General features: G+C 45.5%; 1 protein-coding gene across 1 annotated transcript in view; it reads right to left on the minus strand.

Annotated features, from left to right (window-relative positions):
• The window catches only part of RTN1 (reticulon 1), a 232,612-nt gene that overhangs the window by 92,266 nt on the left and 124,702 nt on the right, over positions 1–15,644 (minus strand). Inside the window, exons 2-3 of the mRNA XM_045451145.1 lie at positions 11,984–12,757; positions 3,503–4,231 (exon numbers count right to left, since the gene is read on the minus strand). Coding sequence (XP_045307101.1) covers positions 3,503–4,231; positions 11,984–12,757 — 1,503 coding nt within the window. The remainder of the gene's footprint in view (positions 1–3,502; positions 4,232–11,983; positions 12,758–15,644) is intronic.

Raw genomic sequence — 15,644 nt, forward strand, 5'->3', positions numbered from 1 at the left:
CCACTTTCTCTCTAGTGTTTTCAGGACTGGCCAGCAGGATGATATTAAATTACCAGAGAGGACAAAAAGATGAGATTCAAAAGAGGCCATTTTAGGGGCAAGAAGGTATCACTGGTGACTTTCATCAGGATGGTTACAGGTAGGAATGTGAAAGCTGGCTGTCACAGTCTAAAACACTGCTTCTCAAGCTCTGCCATGCCTAGGAATTACTAGGGGATCTTGTCACAATGCAGATTCTGATTCTGTAGGTCTGGGAGGGAGTGACATTTCTTTTTTTTTTTTTTCAATGTTTATTTATTTTTGGGACAGAGAGAGACAGAGCATGAACGGGGGAGGGGCAGAGAGAGAGGGAGACACAGAATCGGAAACAGGTTCCAGGCTCTGAGCCATCAGCCCAGAGGCCGACGCGGGGCTCGAACTCACGGACCGCGAGATCGTGACCTGGCTGAAGTCAGACGCTTAACCGACTGCGCCACCCAGGCGCCCCTGGAGTGACATTTCTAATAGCTGTCACATAAGACTCACATGGCTGGTCCAAGCACCCTACTTTTGAGTTGCAAGGTAAAGAAATCAGAATGTAAGGAGTTTGTGAGTAGGAAGAGAACACTATTTCCCAAAAATGTGTTCCCTAGAAGATGAACCATGAGGAACACTGATAAAAAAAAAAAATCTACAGGTTTGGTAAATACCACACATACATCCTGATGAGTCACATTGGGTATCAGTGTTTTATTGAGAATCTCTTCATTGGCTTTTCACTCAGATGTTCCTAACAGTCAGGGTCAACCTTGCGGCAATGAAAACTTATCCATGCTCTCAGATTCTGATGTTCCTCACAGGCCTTCCTGGAAGGCGTGGGAGAGCAGAATTATAGGGCAGCAGAAGTTCAAGGGTGCACAGAGGAAGGGAACTGGAATATGACAAACTGCATTTCGTCTCCGGTGCAATAACTCAAGAGGCCTCTGAAGGGCAAAAAGATCCAAAAATAAACCTTATCAGGGCGTGTGTACCAGTAAACCCCGAAACTCCTTGACAGTACATATTACGATGCCATCAGGTATTTGCCAAATCTTATTCTAAATAAATATTTCTGGACCTTTCTGCAACTTAGTTCAGCCTCAGCAACATGGCTCCAAAGCCAGGGAGATGAGTATGCTGTGAATACTTGAACTTGAATGCACTCATTCAGCCAGAGGCTTCAGTGGGCAAGAACAGGAAACCACAGAAGCTGACCTGACTTTACTGCTGACAGAGTCCTGCTTGATGTGAGCACAATCCTACTGTCCACTGACAGTGATTAAGAACGGCCTGGGGGATGCTGGGCAGCACGGATCCTCTCACCTGCTGAGATGGAGCAGGTGAGACGAGGCGGAACCTCAGAGCTCAGATAACATGCTGGCAGCGCTGAGTCATCCGCCCAAGACCTCGGGCGCTTGGCTGCCCCAGAACGGCCTTTTAGACTCTCTTTATACATAATGCAGCTGAGCGGTAAGTTTCAGCAGGAGCCTGGATTTCAAAGGACCCCTCGGTGCAGAGAGCAGAGGTTATTCACCCTGGCATGCCTGAATCATTTGAAAAGACTGCCACTCTCTTCTCTCTAATGTCTGAACTTGGCAGCAGAGGGTCCAAGCCATATGGGGCAACTTGCACAGAGATTAGAATGACATTAGAATTGGCTCGGAAGCCTTTGCATTCACAGCTGCGGTTGTCCATCGCCTTAGCTCTTCATGAGACGTCTGGTCACTCAGTCAGTCCCAGCTGTCACACTTACGTCTCAGATTTACTAGGGAGAGAAATGGGCCTGCACAATTCAATTTTCTCCTTATTAGCTTCCCAATTTATTTGCTTTTGAGAATATATATACTTGAACAGCGCTGCACACATGGTGACTATTTCAGGGATGCTATTTAGGGGATAAAATGGAAACATGTGTCTGTTAAAGTACAGTGATAGGAACTCAGGTTCAGCAAGACTCAAGCTCAACTGCTTCAGGACCGGAAGGGATGGCACATGGTTTGTGCTTATGCTATTCCCCAGGGCTCCCTGCAAGTTTCAGGGTCCATCTCCATCACGGTCAGAGTGGTAGGAAAAGAATCCAAATTGGTTTCAATATTCACCCAACAAACACACACTGCCACTGTTAAATGTCATCAAATATCCTCACTATTGCACACACTAAATATACTTTCAACTCTCAGGGAAGAGTTATTTGGGAAATTGAAAGTCAGTTATATTGGCCCCTACCTGATAAATGCCATGTGTCTAAGCCACCAGTAACCATGCAGCAGGGTTATCTTTTTATTACATCCCTCTAGATTCCCCTGTTCCAATGTGTTAATTTTAAAGAATTTAGAAGCTAGCTTTCAATCTATAATGGGAAAGATTTTGCCCTCTATTTTTATACAAAGCACTTTAATTACCACCAAGATCACTGGGTTAGCATATACACAGGAAGGAGGGTGTACTCTTGAAATCATTTACCCGCAAAAGGCAAAATACTCCTAAAGAAGCGACAAGCAGAGGAGATGGGTGGAAGGGGACTTTGAATAAAGCTGTGCTTTTAGGGTTTGTTTTAAAGTTCTACCTGGGTGTTCTCCATCCAGGAGCTGGAAAGAGGTTCCCTCCTTTCCCTCAATGAAGCCCATGAACTAGACTGCACAGGGCTTAATTTATTCACTGACTCTTTGATTCCTTTCTGAATTCTGGAACACAACTGCAGTCAGGTGTAGTCGATGATTTGGGAAGAAAAATGCTACACGCTCTTTGCGTACAAATATCTGTAAGACAAAACGACTTCCATTTCTCGCCCGTTTGAAGTCTTCAACTCACAGGAAAATTTCTCACAGGAAGATTATAACGGCCAAATTAAAATCATTCTAAATTATACGTGACTTTAAAAATCAACTTAGGTCTTGCTTGAAGAACAAGAGAAATTCTGGCGTTAACTTTGGTCCCTGTCTTTCCTGACTAGTTGGGACACAAAAACCTTTATCAAGGTCCAAATGCCTTGTTCCCTGGGTAAGAGAGAGGAAGGTGCTGAGATCCTACCGGGGCCATTTAAATGGGTGCGAATTTGGGTGCGAAATAGATGTGCTGATGATGGGTTGATGCAGCCACTCTCCATCACTGAGGGGTGGGAGATTGGAAATGAGCCTTGACAATCACAAAACACCCACCCTTCCCCAGTGAGGAAATCCAACCCCGGGATGAAAGCAAGGACACATTCCCTCCATTCAGGAGATCCAGGCGCGTCCACAAAAGTACTCATCACTGGGGACGCGCGGGGATTGAGCCAGCGCAGCGCGGCCCCCTGGAGCACGTGCCTCCCACGCAAGTCCCAGCTGCGAAGCCCGCTCTCTCCATCATCTCCTCACCCTCCTCCCCTGGCTGTTCTCTGGGCAACTGGTCGACCAGCCAGGCCAGGCTGAGTACCCGAGAGCACCCAGGGTAAGAACACTACTGCGCAGACAAGTCGCTTCAATGAGGAAAGCGGTCACTTTACCTTGTTGCTTACTGAGGAACAGCAGAGGAGGCGCGACGCCGGGACCCCGCGGCTCAGGGCCCTGGGCGGCCGCCGGGCTTGGACCGGAGCTCGTGGCTTCCGCAAGTTTGCGCTGCTGCGCCGCGGGCCCGTCGGGCGCCAGAGCCCGGTCCCCGGAGGGCAGCTCGGGGCCGGTCTGGGGGGCGGCCGAGGGGAACTTGGGGAAGGGGCCGGGCGTGCCCTCCTCGGCCCGGGCGCCGGGCTCCTCCCGGATGGCGTCCAGGGCGCCGGGCTTCATCGGGGGCGAGTCCTGCTCCCGTTTGGGGCTCTCCTCCGAGGCGGAGGACGCGTCGCATGACTCGATGATGAGCTCGCTGTCCAGCTCGGCCTCGCGCTCCTCCCTCAGGATGCTGTACTGGATGGACGGCGACGCGGGCGACGGCGGCGGGCCGCCCACGTGTCCGAAGGTCACGTAGCCCGAGGGCAGCGCGTCCTCGGCGGCCAGCGGGTCCTCGGACACCAGCTCGATCTCCGAGTCCCCCGACTCGGCGCTGCTGGCCTCGTGGTCCAGGGGGCTGGGGATGGCCGGCAGCCCGGACCTGGCCTTGGCCTCGGGCCTGCTGGCCCCCTGGCCTACCGGCCGTGGGCTCTCCACCGTTTCATAGGATAACCCCTTTGCTTCTTTAATGGCAGTGATCAGCTCGTCCTCGGAGATGCTGCATTTTCCCTGGGATTCTGCAGCAGATGGTTCTGTCGTCCCACAAAGCAAAAAAGAGCCAGAGAGGCACGCACACGGACAGACAGATGGACATAGAGAGAAGAAATAAAACAAAATTCCATTAGGGGAGATGTTTTCTTGTTGCTGGAGAAACACATTTATCTCATTAGCACAAAAATAGTCTGTTTCCAGGGCTATGCTGAAAAGGCAGGCCACCTGAAGGAGAAGGCTAATTACTGTTATGGCCCAATTAATCAGTGCTTTACATACCTATCTATCTTAATCTAGCTACTTAAAAAAAAAATGACAAAGCAATTTCTTAGCAACAGCACCTCGGTTGGTTTTTCTCTTTCAATGTGGCAAACATCCTGGAAGTCATGGTTTTAATTTCTGATACCTTCTCTCAGGGAAGTGTTCCAAGTTCACAGATTTCATCAGGTAATCTGACGTATATAACTCTCTAATGTGGCCCACCAATAGCAACAAATCTGAACATCATCCATTACTCCTTGTCCATTGCTTTTCATGTTGCCTCCTTCAGTGAACAAAGAAAGCTTAGTCTGGACCCTACACACAATGACTTCTGAGCTTTACATTTCCCATAAGGATCAATACTTTTACTCATTTTTAGTGAAAAGTGTAACAAAGTAGGGCAATATAAGAGAAAGGTTTTGCCAGTTCTACCAAGCAGGCTGTGAAGATTACCATAATGCACAATCCCCCCTGGGCTTCTAATGGATGGTGGAGCCCACCATCATTCTTTTTCCTCTCCTCCCCTCCTCTTGAGAAGAACAAAACCTGAGAATCACCCCCAGTCCCCTGGGTGAATGCCTGCCTTCTGCCTGATGTTTATCCAGATGGCCTGAAAACTTCACCAGCAATCTTGGTGATATTTCTCTCCCTTAGACGAGACTACCTGGGAACACCATGACAACAGTTTTCAGGAGCTTGGTTTTTCCCTTGCCATACAGCAGGTCCTTATTTCAGAATATCTCAGACAGTAGTCTCTGGCCCTTTTATAAGCAAGAAATACTCGTCATTTCTCCAAAGCTTTGAGGTCACTGATTTGGGAGGGTCGTAAGGAGAGCAGACTATGGCTAGGTCATCTGTTGCTTTAGGACTGTGGGAGAACCTCAGTGGATCAAACATTTTAGATTTGTCTAATTTTTTATAGAGCAGGATTGATTTTATCCTTTAACCTGACAGTATTCACTCATCTATTACAGGTTAGGCTTTCTTACAGGTGTTTGGGGGGCACGTGGGTGGCTCAGTTGGTTAAGTGTCTGACTTTGGCTCAGGTCATGATCTCACAGTTTGTGAGTTCAAGCCCCACATAGGGCTCTGTGCTCACAGCTCAGAGGCTGGAGCCTGTTTGGAATTCTGTCTCCTTCTCTCTCTCTCCCCCTCCCCCCACACTTGCCACTTGCCAGTGCTCTCTCTCTCTCTCTCTCTCTCTCTCTCTCTCTCAAAAATAAACATTAAAAAAATTTTTCATAGGTATTTAGGATATATTAATGAATGAAACAGGTAACAAAATTCCTGCTTATATTTTAGTGGGAGAACACAGTACATCAACTATATATAATAAATGAGTAAAGTATATAGTATATAAAAAGATGTTGAGTGCTGTGAAAAAAAAAAGTAGAGTAGGGTTTAGGGATCAGGAGTGCTGGGACAGGGTGGGGTGAATTTGCAATTTTAAATAGGATAGTCAAGATAGACCTCATCTGGAAGGTAACCTATATTCAACACTCAAGGAGGTAAGAGAGTGACTCATGAGGATAATTAGAGGAAAAAGCATGCCAAACAAAGGGAACAGATAGTGCAAAGGCCCAGAGGTAGGAGCTGCGATGATTTCTAGGTATCACAAGGAGGCCCAAGGGGTCTGACCAACATCACCACTGCTTGTACACCATTCCTAGGAAACCACGAAACAGGCAGGCAGGGCCTGGGGCTCAAAGGCTACAAGTGTCCTGTAAGGCAGCCTGCCCTGTGTGCAAGCCGACCTGGCGCTGCATGGTTCAGGAGACTGGCTAGTGTCCACTCATTTTCCACAACTAAGAGCCCTGGGTGGCTTTGTATTTGTTTATGTGATGACTTCGTTCATGTCTGTCTCCGTACGCTCCCCTGCTTTCTCCGACCCCAGACCGAAAGCAGCAGGACCGCAAAGGGCAACCAACATCTTTTCATTTGCTGTCATATCTCCAGCACCTAGTGCAATGTCTGGTGCCCAGGAGGTCCTCGATAAAGAAGAGCTGATGTGAGGACTAGCTCACATCTTTAGAACGGTGGTTCTTAATCACATGTATGGCTCAGAACAGCTCTCAGAAATTCTGACTTAGTAGAAATAAGTCTGGAGGGGCCTAACCATCTGCATTTTGTATCTCCAAGGGTAATTTTTTTTTTTAATTTTTATTTATTTTTGAGGGAGAGGAAACGCAAGTGAGGAAGGGGCAGAGAGAGAGGGAGGGAGGGAGAGAGAATCCCAAGCGGGCTCCACACTGTCAGTTCAGAGCTGGACTTGGGGCTCAAACTCACAACCATGAAATCATGACCTGAGCCAAAATCAAGAGTCGGACACTTAACCGACTGAGTCAGCCAGGTGCCCCACTCCAAGGGCAATTCTAAAGTCACCTCCAGTTAGGGTTGGCAGATTTAGCAAGTAAAAATACAGGACATCCAGTCACATTTGAATCTGTGCTAAACTTTGAATTTTTTAAGTGTAAGGATATCCTATGAAATATGAGTGTTTTATTTGGCAACCCTATCTCCAGTTGAAAACCACTGAGGTACAGCACTCAGAAAAGGCTCAAGGATCTTGCTTTATTTACTCAAGAATAGGATGGTATCAGACAGCTGTGGGGTGTGGGATGAAAGGCCCTAATGCCTTTCATCTTGGGCAGGTGAAGGTACTACCCTGAAAAGAATCCATCCTTAATATGAGTTAAAAGAACCTCAGTAGAAATTATAGATGCTATCCTTTGTTCTTAATAGGAACCAAAAGTTTAACAAAGTGCTAAGAGGAATTAGGGAGAAAAACCTAAAACAAAATAGAAGTTTTTTGTACTCTTGCTTTTAAAATTTATGGACCTGTAGCTGAGATACTGGTTAGTATGTGTCACAACTGACCCAGCAACTCTAGAAAGAGTCAGTAAAAATAACTGAACAGATTATAAAAACTGGGAAGGTTAGAACTGCCCTGCCTGGGGAGATGTGTTTGCTGCTGCTGCTGCTAATTATGACAATATAATTTAGAATGATAAAAGGAAAGGTGAACATGGGCCAGTTTACCAAGTCACAGATGCCACCATCCAACTGTGAATGATGTTGCCATTCAGGTCTCCCCTTTGCCCCTGGCTCATTCTTGAGTCACCATCCAGAGAATCGTTTGAGAACACACATCTGATTCTGCCCCTCTTCCCTTCCTTCTCCCCAGTCTGGCCACACTGACCTTGCAGCTGCTCCTTGAACACACAAAACATCCCCAGCTCCAGGCCTGGTACCTCCTCCTCATGTGTCATCACGATTTGCTCCTTCCCTACCCCACTTCAGGTCTCTGCTCAGAGGCATCAGCAAGGAGAAGACTTTCCTCACAACCACCCCATCACTCTTTCACTCTATATCTTGCTTTATTTTTCTTCATTACCATTATAAATACCTAATATTATGTTACACATTTATTTATTTGTATGTAAGTCTTCCCAATAGAATATAAGTTCTGTGCAGGCAGAAACCTTGTTAGGTTTCAGCACTGCTTCCCCAGTGGTGATGGGACAATGCCTGGCATGCATGACCATAAACGGTCAACACATATTTGTTAAGTGAATGGATGAGTGAATGAGTGATGTCACTTCCCACATCAAAACCCTCCAGCAGTTTCCCATTGCATTTGGAACAAAATCCAAATTCTTCATCCTAGCATGTGAATCCCTGAACAATCTGGGCCCTGCCCCCCCCGCCGACTCTGATCTATGCCATACTTTTCCTTTGTCCCTGTAAGAACTAATAAAGGGAAACCTCACTAACAACTGAGAGGCTAGAAGGGGGTGCTATTCCACTAAATGTCAATTACAGGAAGAATTGTCCATTGCAGACCTCAACAGAAGAACCATCAACAGGAAAGAATGATCACTTACAGGCCCCAACAGAAAAAGATGTACATTGACTCTTCTAGAAGAAATTGATTACCCCTGCAATTTGGCCAATGAGAAACCATCATCACTCTGAACGCCTGCTTTTCTCTGATGGACTTTCATTCAGAACAACCCCTCCCAACTTCCTTGGTCTTATCCATAAAATAATGTTCTTCTCCTTTGTTGGACTTGCCTATGGTTTTACCATAGATAGCATGTCCTGAATTGTAATGCTCTGCCATTCCTGAATAAATCAATGTTTTCTGGCAAAATAGCTATTTTTAAGGTTAACAGTTCTTTGCATCATCTTTCAGTTCCCAAATAATACAGCCTTGGGGCCTGTGCACTTGCTTTCCTCTGTACCTGGGGTCCCCATTTAACCCCCTCCTTTGAATTGTAAGCTCCTTCTCCTCATTCAGATCTCTGATCACATGTCACCTCCTCAAAGAGGCCATCCTTGACCCCTTCACGCCCAACACTCTATCACTCATTATTGTAATCAGACTCTGCGAAATTTCAGATGCTGTGAAACTGATTTACTTTTTATTGCTTATTTTTTTTACTAAGGGAAGCTGGGATGGTTTAACAATGACCTCTCGATTGCTGTCCTTTCTGAGGCTAATATCTTGAAGAACATTCATGACCTCCGTAACATACTCTTGGCACTGTGTCAGAAAACAATGAGGTGCCAGTAGGCCAATGGTCTGGCATGTGTCAGGGCCCTTAGTACGTTTTCCTAGAATGCTTTACTTGTGTTCATGACTGGTCTTTGCTGAGAAGATATTTCCAATATGTAAGCTGTAAGAATTTTTGCCTCTGTACCTCAGAATATATTATTTAACATGATGAAAATAGCTCAGTACTTTAGAGAAACTTATAAAATGGAATAATTTATTGGAAGTGAAGGAAATATATTAGACTCCTTGCTTAAGCTTCAGGGTGTGTGGCTAAAATTGTTCTAAATGAGAATTTCTCCTGATTCATAATTCACATAATTAGAATTATTAGAATTGGACAGATAATCAGAATACTACTAATAATTATTAGAATCATTATTATTATCAGAGTGTCACATGCCCGGAGTGCCAGGGGCTCTGAAGACAGGGAAGGGAGTTATGGTAACCTCTTAGGATAAAAAGAACAAGGAGAAAGGCCTCAGTGGCAAGTTAATTCCTCCTATCTTTCCTGTTAGTTTTATTCTTATCTGTTGTCATTGGACTCCAGTGTTATGAGGTGAGGTGTCTGTGGAGAGAGGAGCAGCTGAACATGGGAGAGGACTGTGTACTGGGTCTGGGGACTTTCTTTTTCTTCAATAAGCTTTGGTTAGAATGTTTATTTGGAGCAACTGAAGAGAAAACATTGTCCTAATCCCGTGCTGTCAAGTGGACAACCCAAGGTTATAAAACTCCAAGATCATGTCAGCCACATCTGTCTTTGTCTTATCTTGAAGTTGCTCCAAACCCCAATGGGCTATGGCCACTAAAAGAAAAAAAAAAGGAAATTCCTTAATAATTCATAAACCCTACATCATATCAGGTCTTTCTCATCAGCTCTGTAAACTGTAGTTTTTACATGAGGCAGGTGCCATGTAAATGGACCTGTATTGCTGGGGCATTTCACTCTTCATGAAGATGGGCTGAAGTTCTTCTAAACTGATCCCCAGACAACCCTGGAGCTTGAGAAAGCACAGCTGACACTATAGCTTACATCTTCCAAGCATTAGTATCTTCAACTCATTGGATAACAGAAGGGTTTTACGATGCATTGTCACAAAGACCACAAGGAGGCTTTGAGACTTGGACATGTCCCTACCTTATGCTGTAATCTGGGACAAGTCATATCTAATTCACTTGGAGCCTCAGTTTTCTTATTTGTCATCACTATCCAAATCTCAATTTATGTCACATGGAAATTCACTGTGACCTCACACCTCCATGTCCTTGAGCCTTCTCGGACTGGAAGGCCACCCCTCCCCTTCACCTTTATTTCCTCCTGCTCTGTTCACCTGGGGAGCTGCTGGACTCCGATGTTCTTCAGCATGCTGTTTCCCTCTCTCAGAACACAGATCACACTAGTGTGACTATTTCCTTGGTCATCTATCCCACTGGAAGGTAGAAACTGGTTTTTGTTTTTTCAGTTCTAACCTCACCAGTGCCTAGCAGAGTGCCTGACCAAAAGAAAGTATGCGGAACGTGTTTGTTGAGTGAATGAATGAATTTGAAAATCAGGGAGGTGGCGCAGTGGATCTTTAAGACCCTTGGAGCTTTTTAGTTGAATGAGTCTGAGATCAGGTTGGGGAAGGAGAGGAATTGATGATAAAATCTTTAGAGAAACAGGGCAGGAGAGACTTACATTAAGTCCTCTCTAACACTTGGACTTACTGCATTATCAGGATTTAGAGCAATTGCTCCTAATAGGCTTTGGATCTGTTTTAAGACTTCAGTAAAAGCTCCTTCCTGACATACTGAAAATCTTTTTTTTTTTTTTTTTTAATCAGAAAGGTTTGTAAATCACTCTTGAGTCAGGTAAGAATGCCAGACACTGGAGGCAGGAGAAGATCCAAAGGCATCTCATGGTTCTCTCTATCCCGATACCTCGTGAACATTCAAAAGAAGTAGAGATGCAAAGGCTCCACTTTTGCCACCTGGGACTAGGTTCCCAGGGTGGGGTGGGGACACTCCTGCTACCACTCTGGCCTTTCACCCGTGTATAGGAGACCCCTTTGTGTTTGAGAGGATATACTGAGTATGGTTTAACACCCAGCCTTAGGTCACAGTAGGAGAATGTTCAAGACGAAAAAGATCATAGTTTAGTGAATGTGGAACTTTTTTACTCTAATCAAATGAATCCTTTAAGTTTAAGAAATAAAACTGTATGCAGCACTTCAACAAAGTAAAAAGACCAAAATGATCCTGCTGAGATTGAAGGGAGGGGAAGAGTATCCTGTTTTTAGGTTTCCTCTCACTGTTCATGTCCCTCTGAAGACCCTGAAGTCCACCCCAGCCCTCCTCCATTGTACGGACATGGAGCTGGGCCGAGGAATGTGAAATGCCCTGTCCCAGGTGGCCTGGCTGGTCTGGGGAGGACAGCTAAGGTGCTCTCTCTGGGATGCCTCCAGGTGACCTGGAGGTCCAGCTGCAAAGCAGCACCTCCCTCTCTGCTCTGAATAGTGGAGCCACATGAGGATTGTCATGTTTCAGTGATCTTTACCTCTGTCTTCAAATGAGGAAAGAAACACTTTATAAGGCAAATCTGATAGGACTTTAAGGAAAATCCCAGATCTCAAACTTTGTACCATGGGCACAAGACAGAAAAAGTTGTGTTAGGGGGCCTGGGTGGCTCAGTCAGTTAAGCGTCCAACTCCTGATTTCAGCTTGGGTCATGATCTCACAGTTCATGAGATTGAGGCCCGTGTTGGGCTCTGCACTGACGGTGTGGAGCCTGCTTGGGATTCTCTCTCTGCCTCCCACCCCTCGAAATAAATAAACACTAGAAAAAGACTGAAAAAGTTGTATGTTTAATTACATTAGTTAAACTGAGACTTAAAGGGACCCTTATAGTAAAATATTTTGAATGCAGATTTACATCCCTTTAAAATTCAGATTTCCAAATCCTGGGTTTTCCCAAGGCAAGGAACACTAGTTCCCTTACCTGTTCCAGAAGATGGGGGAGTGACAGATCCTGGGCTGTCATCTTCAGGCTCTGAGACGGTGACTGTGGGGACTGTATCAGGACTTGGTTTCAGACAGGTATCCTGCTTCTCGGGGGTCTTCTCTTGGGCCGCAGTTTCAACAGAAGGTTCGATCTCAGTGAGTGTGATTTTGACGGGGGCAGTGATCAGAGGAGCACTGTGCTGCTCTTCAGAGAGATCATCTACGTAAGGTGCAAATGTTGGTTCTTCAAATAAATGGTCCTTGAGGATTTTTCCCTCCACAGGAGCTGGTTTCTCCGGTTCACGGGCCTCTTCAGATTTTGTTGCGATTTCAATGTCCTTATTCTTAAAGTCCAAGCCTTTCTCTTCCAAGTTGGGGTGACACTGCTCCTGATACTTCACTTCCTCTGGCCTGCTTATGTCAATGTACTTATAGGCTTCTGCTTTCATCTGGTCTAGGGGGTCTGCTAAGATCTTGTTCACTTCAGTGGACTCTGCAGGAGTCATCTCTATTCCAGAATCAGAACTAAATAAGCCACGAGGCTCTGTCCCAGGCACATCTGGTAAGGAGGGCCCAGGGGTACTCAACTCCTCAGGGCTCTCTGAAGTGGTGACATGGCCATTTTCCTTCTGAAGAATTCCAGTGAAATATGTAGAATCCTCCCGAGGTGGGTAACAGATGTTGGAAATCAGAGATGTGTAACACGATCCTTCTCCATCTTTTGATGCTGTTGAAAAGGTATGATCCGTGGCACTGGAGACATCTGCCGCACCTATGAATCAAAACAGCAGCAGACAAGGAGTGGGTGTCTGGCTTCATTTCTCTCTCCTGCCTAACCCATCACCCACCCCGTCCTGTGGAGACACGTATCCTTTCTCCTGAAGCCCTCGGAGTCCCCTCAGAGCACGCTCATGTTCATTTTCCTGGTCTCCCTCACAGCCCTCAGCACTGCTGTTTTCTGGGTGGCAGATCACACAGGTTCACAGAAGCTGCCACACCAAGAAAAGCTGGGGACAGATCCCAGAGGACTAGAAAGCTGATTTTCAACATCTGCTATCTCAATATACAGTGACTTGGTCCTTCTTGGCCCTCTTAGGATCTCAAGTGTTAATGACTCCAAATAGAGCTGGAAATGTAGGCTGATTCGAGTTTGTAAATCCAACAATGGGATAGCCAAGTGGGGAGAGGGGCTGTTCTTGGAGACTCAGCGAGCTGGGAGAGGCCACAAGAGACTGTCTAGCCTGGCCCTTTCAGTCAGGGCCACCTGCTCCACCTGGATTTATGCTGTCCCGTCTCTTTTTAAAGGTCTTCAGAGAAAGGGACTCCCAGTTTTCCAATAGCCTCATCCCAAAGAAGTATCACCTTAATAAGCACTTCCCTATTTCTTCGGTTTTCCCCTCATTTTGTTTCCCTCCTTAATCACCCGCCTACTGCCCATCTTCTACCTCCCAGTGATATTCAAAGTGACCCACTGGGAATTTATTGGTTCCACTGGTGGTGCTAAGAACAAAGCAAATTTCTAAAGTTTGACTCAATGCAATGGTTTCACCTGGATTTCATGCCCATAAACCAGCCCAAAACTTCACTAATAGCGAGAAGAGGGGAAACCTCTGTAATTTTTCTTTGCTGTAAAATGCTGCCAGAGGGGGGAAAACCTAACATTTATTGAGGGCTTATCATGTGTTAAGCAATGTGATTTTACCTAATTCTCACAACTCTTTTATAAACTAAGCCCCACATTCCCAACACATCACACACATACATATGCACAAATATACACTAAGCCCTTAGGACACACTGGAAGAATATTCCAGGGCACCAACTCATAAAAGTAAAAAAAGTAGTAGCAGTGATACAATAATACTAATAGCTAATATCTGAACGCTTGCTATGTGTCAGAGAGAGTTCCAAGCTTTTAATTAATATTGATTCATTTAATCACCAAAGCAATCCTAGAAGATAGGTACTATCATTAACTACATTTTACAGATGAGGAAACAGAGGAACAGAGTGGCCAAATAACTCACCTAAGATCTCACAAAGAGAAGGTGGCCCAGCCAGGATTCAAATCCAGTAAGTCTCAAAGTCAGGGAACATCCCCTGACACCCTTTTTAACCACCTTAAATCAATTTGTAGAATTTTCTTTGAAGTAATTTTGAGCCAGTTTTATCACAAATAAACTTGGCTTCTGTCTTCTCCTAGCTCTCTTCTTGGTTGCTTAAGCCACTGCTTGGGGAATGGAAAAACACAACGTCTCTAGCACCCCCCTGCCTCTGCACTTGCTGTTTTCCTTCCTTGGAGCTCTCTTCCCCCAGATACCTGCCTACCTGACCCCTTCACCACCAAGTCTGCTCAAAGGTCACCTTCGTAAGGAAGATGACTCCAACCACTCTCTCTCAAACTGCAACCAGCCCTCACGTCCCTACTCCCTGGTGATCCTGTGCCTTCCTACCCTTCTCTCTACCTTTTCTTTTTCCTGTAACACTTGTCTCCTTCTAAAATACCACTTAATTAACCTATTTATTTATTATTTATTTATCAATTGTTGAAATATGCTCTATGAGAGCAGGAATCTTTGAATATTTGATTCATTGAGGCAGTCCAACACCTAGAAGAGGGCCTGGCACATAGTAAGTACTCAATAAATACTTGCAAAGTAAAAGAAGGTAATCTGAAGTTTAGAATAAAACACAAATAACAGGATTGTGTGAGAAGACATGTTGGAAGATCCCCCAAAGTTGATAATGATCCTCTATTGAGCAAGTGGCAGAATTTTGTGAAAAACAGACCAGTTCAAATCTGTATATTTTGGCAAAGCTTCTAATTGTACTTCCTTTACCCAAGGCAGCTCCTCTTTTCAAGTTAGACAACAACAACAACAACAACAACAACAAAAAGCTCAATTACAGAAGGAATAATGGTAATGATGGACTTTATTACCGAAACATACATACACCATTAAAGAAAAAGCTGTTAAAGTTAAATCCACACGTGCACACATAACCTCTACCCTGAAGTATTTCAAAGCTTCTTTCATTATATGGGTTCAGCCTACATGTAGACCTCACCGGAGGCAGGAAATCAAACCTGAGGTATTTCACTACAGACATCTGGATCTGGGGATTGTCTGCCACAATTCTCTGGAAGCACTTCCATGCATTACTAAGTAATTGTTCGCCAGAAAGTAAGGAGGGGCTTGCCCATGGATATAAACAGTGTGGAGGTGTGGGCCGTGGGGACAAGGATGCTCTCCTGGAGAATATGCAGTAGGTGGTTTCCAGGGCTGTGGCACAGTCATTGTCATTCAACTCCCATTTGACACTGTCACTGCAGGGGCCACCTCAGGGATCCTGGCCCATAACGTCTATACCTGGCATGTTGCCCACAGTCTCCTGCCATCAGTTATCGTACTACACACAGCTGTCAACAGCTCAGCCACTGGCCACAGGGCTTTGCCCTGAATCACTGGATAATCCTTAAACTCTGCAGGCCGGCATTTGCGATGAGGTGAACGCCACATGGCCTCACTCACAGCCCTATCTCTACTGCTCCTCTCGCTGACCCTCCACTCCAGGCACACAAAACCCCTCACAGTCTCACACTTACTCCACCGGCTTTTCTAGACCTACCTTCCATGCACCAATTCAAACTCTGAGCT

The sequence above is a fragment of the Leopardus geoffroyi genome, chromosome B3 (assembly GCF_018350155.1).
Source record: "Leopardus geoffroyi isolate Oge1 chromosome B3, O.geoffroyi_Oge1_pat1.0, whole genome shotgun sequence".
NCBI classification, from domain to species: domain Eukaryota; kingdom Metazoa; phylum Chordata; class Mammalia; order Carnivora; family Felidae; genus Leopardus; species Leopardus geoffroyi.